Source organism: Bactrocera neohumeralis, chromosome 4 (genome assembly GCF_024586455.1).
Source record: "Bactrocera neohumeralis isolate Rockhampton chromosome 4, APGP_CSIRO_Bneo_wtdbg2-racon-allhic-juicebox.fasta_v2, whole genome shotgun sequence".
Classification (NCBI taxonomy): domain Eukaryota; kingdom Metazoa; phylum Arthropoda; class Insecta; order Diptera; family Tephritidae; genus Bactrocera; species Bactrocera neohumeralis.
The window spans coordinates 78,972,341-78,983,662 of NC_065921.1; the positions used below are offsets into that span (position 1 = coordinate 78,972,341).

Below are 11,322 nucleotides of genomic sequence, written 5' to 3' on the forward strand. Positions count from 1 at the left end.
TAAATTTCATTGCAACCGTTGCAGTTGCTCTGCCCAACATGCCGCCTCAATGCAGCGTCATTGCTCACGGCCAATCAAATTGCTTTTGGTTTCACGTCTAGCTACTCAAATCCTTCTTTACCCACCCTAACGTCACACACTTTCATCCCATCTGCCACCCGCTCTATACATACATATGCTTACAGCTCGAATACTTAAAACGCTTTGTTTTTTGTTTTGTTTCGTTTTTTTACATATTTTATTAATATTTTTTCGATTTTCAATTTTCTGCTAGCCGCCGCTCTTCTTTAACTTGCATAGAAATGCCTTTTTATAGCTACAATCTACAATTTGTGTTTTTGTGTTCACTTGCTTGTTTTTCAATTTTTTTACAACACGCTTTTTGCACTTTTTCTGCATCAAAGCGGCGCTTCTATTTCTGCTTTGCCGCTTTTCTGTTTGCCATGTATTTTTTTTTTTAATTTTTATACTTTTTTTGCTGTTGTTGTTTACGCTTTATGCAGTTGGAAAGTTGGTATGCTTTTGTTTTTTGTAATTACTGTTGTTGTTAGTTTTGCTCACATTGTTTGCCTATATTTATTCCTAGTATCTGCTCTGCGCTCACATACTTTAATGTCACCTAAGCTGTCCTGTCCTCTCCAGTCCGCTTTCTGCCACGAATACAACGCAAAACTGTACTGCACTGCCTATTTGTTTTATTTTTTTTTTGTTTTTGTTTTTTTATTTCCTGCATGCATTGCATTTTTGCGTTTTTTATTGGCTTTCCGTTACTTCTCGCTTTCAATTAACTGTTTTAATACAATTTAATAAGACTCTTTTGTTCAGGTGTGTGTGCGTGTGTTTGTTATTGTTTTGTTTGTCAGTTTGTTGTTGTAAATTGTTTTGTTTTTGTTGTTCTGCCTGTCATTGTTGCGGTTGATTGATCGATTTTACAGTTATTACTCTAATCATGCATAGCGAATGTCAGTGGTTTTGTTGTATTTTTTTGTTTTTGTAATTTAAATATGTACGTAACTGTCGCTTTGTTGCATTTGTTGCTTACATACGCTTTCTAACTTACTTATTACCTTTCGTTTTCGCCATAAATGTCTGTATGTATGCAAGTTAAATCGCTTTCCATTCGATTTACACGCTTTACAATCACTCAATGTGTGAGGGTGTGTGTGTGTGTTTTCACAGCTAGTTGTTATGCTTGCCATTATTTGACTAATTAAATATTTCATAATATGTGTGTATGTGTGGGTGTGTGTGTGTGTGTGTAGAGTAAACATCAGCAAAAAGTTGTTTATTTTTTCATTCAAATTTTTATTTATTTCTTTATTCTTTTTATTTGAATTTCTTCTAAACACAAGTTCATCAATTAGTACACGATTGCGGCATTGCTCTACGCGCATATTAAGAGGAGGACCCATTTGTTACAAATGGACCTTGCGCTTGATGCACACAATAAATATAGCTAATATATGTATGGTAAGTACTAAGTTGTTGTTTTTTGTTTTGTTGTTGTTGTTTTTGTTGCTGTTGGTGTTATGTGTTCGTAATGCTTGTTAATATATAGGAAATGTACTGTTGCTTTTGCCAGAGCTTTAGCATGTTTGCATGTGATTGTTGTTGTTTTTGTTGTTGTGTAAGAGAATGTGAATAAATGGTTAAATGTTATGGATGTGTGTGTGTGTGTGTATAGTATGTCTTTATCATCATTATTACATTGAGTTGTAAGTTTTATTTTTTATCTTTATTTTAAATATTAAAGTGTAATTTATTATAATGTATTCTGTTTTTTTCTTCTTCTTCTTTTTTGTTTTAATATTTATTTATATATTTAATTCTCCCTTTTGCTCAAGATTTATATATTTTTTTTATATTTCTTTTTCATGGTTTCCATAGCAACAGCGTCGCGCGGTGTTGTTGCGCCCAGCTACAGTCTTCGTCAACATCTTAAAAACATAGAAAGGCTTAAAAACAAGTAATTTATCTGCTCACTTCGATGTCATCATAGTCACGAATTCTGCAAGAGCGGAGCAAGAAAGAAAGGGAATTAGTTTAGTGTTAATAAAAAAATGTATTACAAAAGTAATATTCACTAAAATATAAAATAAAACTTTTCATTTGGTGTGAGTCAGTAAATTCTATAAAAAAAATATGGTTTCGGTACTATTTCAATGAAGAAAAATATTCGTCAGTAGATACACGAAAGGCAACTGAATCTTTGATATCCAAGCAAATGTTTTGAAACTTTGGAGAGTAGTAAATCGAACAAAATGATAAGTAATAAGTTACAAACTGGTATAAATTATCAATTAGTATAAATTATGAACTGGTATAAGTCACCAACTGGTATAAACTTGAAACCGGTATGAACTCCAAACTGGTATAGATTGTAAACTGATATAAATTACAAAAATGCTATAAATGAATAATTTTACCAAATGTCAAAACTGGTATAAATGAAAAACTGATATAAATTCTAAGCTGGCATAAATGACAACTTTTAAAAGAAACAAAATCGTATTAATAAAAAAATACATAAATTATGACAAAACTGCTGCAAATGGCAAATTGGTATAAATTGTAAACTGGTATAAATGACAAAATTGTACAAATGGCAAAAAGGGGTTCAAATGACCAACTGGTATAAATTACAAAAACGTTATGGCTAATTTGTGCAAATGCCAAAACTGTCATAAATGACAACTTATAAATGAAAAAATGGTATTAATAAAAAAATATAAAAATTATGACAGAACTACTGCAAATGGCAAACCGGTATTAAATTGTAAACTGGGATAAATTACAAAACTGGTATAAACGATAAACCGGTATAAATTACAAACTGGTATAAACTACAAACCGGTATAAATGACCAAACTGCCACAAATAACAAAACGGCTGTAAATGGAAAACTGGTATAAATTGTAAGCTGGTATAAATGGCAGCGGAAAAAAGTGGTATTAATAAATAATAGTAAATTAAGAGTTGATGTAAATGAAAAAACTGGTATACATAGCAAAACTTGAATAAATGACAAACTCGTATAGATGACAAACTTCTATAGATAAGAAACTAATATAAATGAGAAACTGGGATAAATGGCAAACTCAAGAGTTCGAGTTATGAAGAACTACGAGTTATAGAAGTACGAGTAATGGCAGTTCAACTGTAAAACTAAAACTTTCGTAATATTACTACTCTAACCTCACTTTTTACGACTTGTAGTGGAAAATCTCTCAAAATGTTAGGTCAATCAAATACTCATATAATGAAAATGATTTGAAAACTATATTTTTTGGAAACTTGACACTAAACCAAACAATTTGCAGTAAAGCCTTGAAGGACAACGCCATAAAAAACCACTTAAATGACTAGTCTAATTCTAATCGCTGGAGTACCATCTATCTAACAGGGTATGCAGCTCATTACTGAAGTATGAACGAAATAGCGCCACTCTGCACTTAAATGCCTTTCATAAAAATCAAATGAAAGTTACCACAACACACCCACTTATAATTTATATTCACCACAGTATTGAGTAACACTACTTAAAGTATATTTAAAATAGCACCCACCTGGAAACACGTTATGGAAACGTAAAAAATAAGAAATGACATAAAAGGCATAAACATATGGAGAGAAATAGGTGCCACCTACACTGAAATATACAAAAGCAACTCATTCATAATAATATTTACAATTTGAAGTAAATATAAACTGACATTTCACGTGAGTCACAACGGACTGGAAAGCAATGGCTGGGAATATTGTGTTAATTGCAGTTTATTTTTTGAAGCAAAAAATGGAGAAAACAATAATCGATTGCGCTTACGTAACACTGTGCCAAGTTATGAACGACAAGAAAATGACGAGTAGAAAATTGATGATATCATCAAGTAGTAGTTATTTAATGCTGATACATTTCGTGTATTAGAAATAAACAATTTTTTGCACCGAAAGCGTGACTTAATTAGTTCGAAAAGCTGTGCTGTAAAATTTTTGAAATGAGTTTTACTTTTGAATTTAGAATTTAATTGACAAAGCTGTTTATAGCTCTTACGAAAATATAACAAAATGTGCGAAAAATAGTATGAAAATGGGAAGAAAGCCCTACAAGTGAGTTTCGAAATATAGAATTTGAGGTAAGAAACTTTTTAATCAAATCTACACCATAATATTTTTAATGTTTTCTTAAAAAATTCTTAAATAATGTTGAAATATGGAGAAAATTTAAATTTCGAATTTTCGAACTCACTTTGATTTTCTATTTAAGTAAAAAAAATATCTTAAACACAGCATTGACTTGCAGAAAAAATATGAGTTAAAATTTTATTTCGAATTTTCGAACGCACTTTGATTTTCTTTTTAAATAAGAAAAATAATTTAAGTTAAATACGGCTTTAATTTGCAGGAAAAAAGAGGTAAATTTTAAATTCGAATTTTCGAACTTTGAAATTCCAATTCAAGGCAAAATAAAGTGATTTTGTTCAATTTAGATTTGATTTCTAAAATAGATATGGAAGTTTTAATTTCGAAATTTCGAACTTTGTAAATTTTTTTTTAAAACAAAATAAAATGGTTTATGTGCAATTTAGATTTGATTTCCAGCAAAAAATGGAAAAAATGTTAATTTCGAATTTTCGAAAATACTTTGAATTTCTATTCAAAACAAAATGAAATGTTTTAGGTGCAATGTAGATTTGATTTCTAGCAAAATATGGAATAAATGTTAGTTTCGAATTTTCGAACTTACTTCAAACCTCCTTTTAGATAAACACTTCCTTTTAGAATATACATATGTATGTAACTAACTGAATATAGCTTCGAGTTGTGGCAAAATATTTTGTAACTTTTAATTTCGAATTTTCGAACTTCTTTTGATAACTCAAAATGAATTTTCGAACTTACTTTTGATAATTCAAAATAAAATTTATTTTCAATGCATAATATATCATACAATAAAAATCGTTCATTGAGCGAAAATTATTGGAAAATACAAATAAAACTGCTACAAATCAACATTTTAATGTTATGAGGTAATAATTCTTAAGTGATAAATGTTTTTTGCCACCGTGTTTTCCCGCAATAATTTTTTAGTGTTTATATAGCAATTTCCTGAACTAATTTACATTGAAATGCTATTACAACAAACTACAACAATATACACATCAACCATAACACGCTTCACTCACTCAACACTATGACTCGTTAATTACAAGAAACCCATCAGCTGATTAAGTCGCTACTAATACCGCATGACGTGTGATCGCGCTAAAAAGGCATGTATGCAGCAGTGACTAAGAGCACAGCACACAAGATAAGAAACAAAACGTGTGGAATGTATGTGCAAAAGACACTAAGCAGAGACTGGCCGCAACGTGGCAACAATCAGCTAAACAAACCGCAAAAAATTAGAGGGCAAATAAAAAGGCGAAATCAACTATTGGCGAAAGTGACCAATTAACATTGAATTTGTTTGCGTTCCTTGCGCAACTCCCCCCGACCAACCGGAGCCGATAAGTAAATTAAGCGGAATTTTTTCGCAAATTCGCCAAAATACACAAACAACAATAAAATAGCACAAATTAAGCGACGCATAAGAAAAAAAAACATAAAAAAACAAGAAGTATTTGAAAGACGGAACAAAGCAGAAACCTTCCACAGTTGGCGCAAAGCCAAAAAATACACTGAGGACCTAATAAAATGTGAAAACAAAGTGCAAATTCTACATTTGTTTGTGCCTGTGTATAAGCGCGTATGTCTTTTTAAGCAAAACGGGATAATCTTTAGTCTTCTAACTTCTAAGTCAATTGAATTTATGGCAGCTAATAAGCTACTACCCACAAGCTACCCACAACCACCCACCAGCAATGGGGTTCACTCACTTGAAAGTGGCTCAACGACTAACGACTAATCCCACGGCGTTAAATAAACATCTATATACATTAAATTGATAGTATTTACAAACACATACACACAGATATATACAGTTATGTGAAAAATAATAAGGACAGGGATGCAAAAACCCAAAACTTCAAAATATTCCTAGTATGCCATGAAAAATGCCGCCAGTTAACGGTATATTTTTTTCACTCATTATTTACATAAACAAATTCCGTTAGACAAACGCAAAGTATTTGCACATATTTTGGATCTAGTCATTCTGTGTTTAACATATTCAGTATTCGGTTGTGCGATTTAATGAGGACAGCGTGTCGTTTTAAGACAATATCGAATTTTCTTTTATTAAAACGTGTTTATTTGCAGAGATAAGGTAAGAATAATATTTTCAGTTTTAATATCAATCATTTAGAACCAGATTTTTTTCTTTATTGAATAGATATCGGGAAGGGTAAGCACTGCGATCCGAAATCTCGAGAACATATTAAAAACTTGGTGAAACAGGGGAATTCGTACAGAAAAGTTGCGAATTTACTTAATATTTCAAAAACAATGGTTGAAAAAGCAGTTAAGTGGATTCCCAAGATTGAAACACGCGGCAGGAAGCCTAAAATAACTCTGTCCACCAAAAAAAGGATAATTCACTGTGTTAAAAAGAATCCATTTATCTCATCCAAACAAATTAAATGTGATTTGAATATTGATGTTGACCCGTCAACTATCCGCAAAGTGCTCATTAAGGAAAATCTCAAGTCCCGAAGTCCTAGAAAAGTGCCTATGTTATCGAAAAAGAACGTGCAACAAAGACTAAAGTTTGCTGAAGAACATGTGCTTTGGTCTAAGGAGAAATGGCGTAATATTCTTTGGTCTGACGAAACAAAAATAAATTTGTTTAATTCTGATCGAGGTATTCATCATGTTAGAAGACCACCAAACGCAGCTTACAATCCTAAATATACCATAAAAACCGTTAAACATGGTGGCGGAAACATTATGGTCTGGGGATCGTTTTCATACAACGGTGTGGGGCCGCTCCATCGCATACAGGGTATTATGAAGGCAACCGATTATGTAGAAATTCTTCAAGAATGTATGCTACAGTACGCTGAAGATAATATGCCCCCTAGGTGGATATTTCAGCAAGATAATGACCCCAAACACACAGCTAAGTGTACAAAAGAGTGGTTTAGGGTCAATAACATTGATGTAATGGAGTGGCCTCCGCAGTCCCCGGATCTAAATCCAATAGAAAATTTGTGGAATACAATGAAAGCGTCAATAAGAGGAAAGTGCCCAAGTAACAGCGACGAGCTTTGGCAAATTATTCAGGATTCCTGGAACGAAATCCCGGTTTCCGTCTGCCGCAATCTAGTTGATTCCATGCCGAAGCGGTGTCGATCTGTTTTAAACAACAAAGAATTTTCAACAAAATATTAAACAATTTAGAAATGTATTTAAACACAATTGAATGAAAACTATTTCCTTTTTCTTATTTAATATTGTTGTTTTTTTAGTTAAACTAGAAGTGTCCTTATTTTTTTTCACATGATAATATCTCAGATTATAAGAAAAATGAAAATAAAATAAAATAATTTGCCATATCTGGGTAAAACTATACAAAAAACCTTTTTCCAATTTGTTTACAATAATTTAGGTTGGTTCACTTCTTTTAATTCCCTCCCATTTTTGGATCCACATAAACTTCATTCACCGCAGGCCACTGTCCTTATTATTTTTCACATAACTGTATAAATATATGTTTTTTGTGGTGCCTACTGCCTTCCGTGCCTTCAAATGACAACCATCAATTCTGCACTGCCAATACTCGTGGCGTACACTGTTACAAAAACAAAAAAAAGCAACAACGCAGCAAAATGAAGATGAAGGTTGATGGACGGACAGTGCTAATACAAACTAATCACTGCGCTGTGTGTTAATGCCGGGCAGCAGAGCTTGGCAGACGGCGGTTGTTGCGTTCTGTTTGCCCACACACCTGGTGAATGTAAATAAAAGTGTTGTGCACACACCCAACTACCACAACAGAAACAAAAACTACCACACATAAAAGGTCAACTAATATATCAAAAAATATGGCAGGTAGGTAACAGCAGGCGACCACCGGCCCATTAGTGCGGGCGGCAGGGTGTTGATAGATTGTGTTTGCGAAATGATTAGCTGGAGCACACGGAATTGTGTGTGTGCTGTGTGTTTGGTTAGCAAACCATTTATAAGTGATTTTGGTTTAGTTAGCAGCAAGGGACGGGGCGCGCATGCTGTTGGCAGCTGGTTGCGTGTCCGTGGCGGCATGATGTCCGTGCGCCTATTGGCGAAAGAGGCAAATAAATTGGCTAATAGATTGAAGAAGCGCCACTACAACGCTGTAATGTTGCGGCAAATAGTGGTAATGTTTACAAAGGCCTTTTGCTGTGTACCCACACGTGCGCCTAAACAAATAAGCGTGCGTAATTGAATGTGGCAGCAAGATGAATTGAGCGCATCTTGCTCCTACACAGGTGTGGCAGCACGCGCAAGTGCTTTTGTGTGGTAATTTTAGGAGAAAATATTTATCTACGCCTTTCACTTCCAGATTAAAATAATTTTTTTTCTTGTAATTAAGTTCATCAAATGCAAATCGTGCCTAGTTTCGTGTTACGTCCTCGATAAGCCACTTCTCTACGGGACATGAGTAAGTTCTGCGCTGTCTTCTAAAAAACAAATTTAATGTGAGTGAGCGAGAAAAACGTTCTTTCTGGGTTTCAGTTAATCTGTATTATTAATTTGGTATAACCGCTATACTCTATCTATATTTTTATTATACCAGTTTACTTAATCGTACGTTCCTTGTAGATGTCGCTTATTGGATAACCATTAAAGCGGTATAACCGTCAGACTTTATCAGCATTAGTATTACACCAGTTTATTTATTTCACACCAGTTTATTTGTTTTATACCAGTTTATTTAATTTATACCAGTTTACTTAATTTATACCAGTTTATTTATTTTATACCAGTTTCATTTTTAATGATTTATACCAATTGGTGCTCGATTCATCACACATTCTACTTTACTCTCTAAAATAGCCGCCCAGCTAACCCGCTGCTCCATTCTAATTTCAAAGATTTATACCAATTATTTCTGCGTTTCATCACAAGCTAAGTAGACCAGCACAAATAAGTTAACATAATAACACTTTTATAATGACTCTTCGCACACCAATTAAAATGTTTCATTTTTTAATATTTTATTATAAATTTGTCAATGGACACCTACCTTCATAATTGACCTGACCGTCACCATCGATATCAGCCTCCCGGATCATTTCATCCACTTCTTCGTCTGTTAACTTTTCACCCAAGTTTGTCATGACGTGACGCAATTCAGCCGCTGAAATGAAGCCATTGCCGTCCTTGTCGAATACTCTAAAGGCTTCTCGGATCTCCTCTTCACTATCGGTATCCTTCATTTTACGTGCCATCATTGTCAAGAACTCGGGGAAGTCAATGGTGCCATTACCTGATTGAAAAAATGAAAAATGAGAATATTATTGATAAAAATTTTTGAAAAAACAGTTAAATAATTTATTATTTTTAAATAATTTATTATTTTTAAATAATTTATTATTTCTAAATAATTTATTATTTCTAAATAATTTATTATTTTTTAGTATTTTGTTTTTTCTATTTAATTATTAAATTTAATTAAATCGTTTTTACTAATTTCATATTCGTTTATTTTATTTTTTTACACATTTTATTTATTTTTTCAGTTATTTTCTTAATTTTCTTCTTAAAATTTTTTTAAAGTTTTAAAAATTTTTTTTTTCTTTTTAATTTCCTTTTTATTTTCTTAATTTTCATACTCTTGTTTTTTATTATTGTTTTTTATTATTTTATTAATTTCTTCATTATTTGATTTTTATATAATTTTATATTTATTTTTTAATTTTTTTTTTAAATTTTTGTTCGTATTTTTTATTTATTTAAATTTTATGCTTTTTTTTTTATTTTTTCTATTTACCTTAGTTTTTTATCTATTTTTTTTATTTACTTTATTTTTAATCTATTTTACTTATTTGATTTTTTTATTTTTTAAATATTTTAATTTTGTTATCTTTTGGTTTTTATATTATTTCATATTGATTTTTTAATTTGTTTCTTCATAATTTTTTCTTATTTTTTATTTTTATTGTCTCATTTATTTATTTATTTTATTTACTTTATTTTTTTTTTATTTACTTTAGTTTTATGTTTTTTTATTAATTTATAATTTTTATATTTTTTTTAACTTTTTGTTTAATTCAATATTTTGTATAATTTTAGATAATAATATTCGATTGAATTTTTTATATTTTTTATTTGTTTTTTTTTTTTTTAATTTATATTACTTGTTTATTTATTTTATTTTCGTATTTTACTTTTTTATTTATTTGGTGTTCGCTTCAATCTTTCTTTATATTTTTTTATGCATTTTATTATTTTTATTTTTTCATTTATTTATGATTTTTATTTATGTACTTTATTTATTTTTTTTTATTTACTTTAGTTTTATTTTTTTTTTAGTTAATAATTTTATTTTATTTTTTAACTTTTCGTTTAATTTAATATTTTGCATAATTTTAGATAATAATATTCGATTGAATTTTTTATTATATTTTATATTTTTTATTTATGTTTTTTTAATTTATATTACTTGTTTAATTATTAATTTTTGTTTTTATTTGATTTTATCGTTTTTTAATATATGTATATTATTATTTCATTTATTTTACTTTTTTATTTATTTTATATGTATTTGTTATTTAATTTTTTTCTTTCCACTTATATTATTTTTTTTATTATATTTTTTATATTTTACATGTTTATTTACTTTATATTTTTATAATATATGACGGATCTAGAATATTCTTTGATTTTTCACTACTTTTGTCTGCCATATTTTCCTACTATTTATTTCAGGTTATGTTCTTCAATGGTACAATGCTAAGAAAACAAATACATACATACTTTCAAACCTAATAGGACCAAAAACCATTTTTCTACTGAATAAACACGCTTAAAAAGCAACTGAAAGCTCTTTAGTACCGTTACTTGCGTTATAATCATAGAAATCCACTCCATGTACTGAGAAAAAATATTGTAAAAATTCTTGCTTTTCTTAAAAAAAAATGTTTTAATAAATCTCACTAAATATTTTACTTAAAAAAATAATTTAAAAACATAAGTACATTTTTTGACTTTTTTGGTTTTTTTCTTGTAGCATTTTTAATTTATTTTTATCGGTAAAAACAACTGTCGCTGCAGCAGCAGTCATCACTTGTTTATAAATAAACTCAATCGCATTTTTGCTAATGTTAAATTTAGCGCCTTTTCATTTACAAAACTGCCATACTCATTTACAAAATAACAACAAAAATACCGCAATTGGATGCT

General features: G+C 30.2%; 1 protein-coding gene across 1 annotated transcript in view; it reads right to left on the minus strand.

Annotated features, from left to right (window-relative positions):
- Positions 1-412: 412 nt before the first annotated feature.
- The window catches only part of LOC126757182 (calmodulin), a 30,082-nt gene continuing 19,172 nt past the window's right edge, over positions 413-11,322 (minus strand). Inside the window, exons 4-5 of the mRNA XM_050470879.1 lie at positions 9,164-9,406; positions 413-2,008 (exon numbers count right to left, since the gene is read on the minus strand). Coding sequence (XP_050326836.1) covers positions 1,980-2,008; positions 9,164-9,406 — 272 coding nt within the window. The 3' untranslated portion in view covers positions 413-1,979. The remainder of the gene's footprint in view (positions 2,009-9,163; positions 9,407-11,322) is intronic.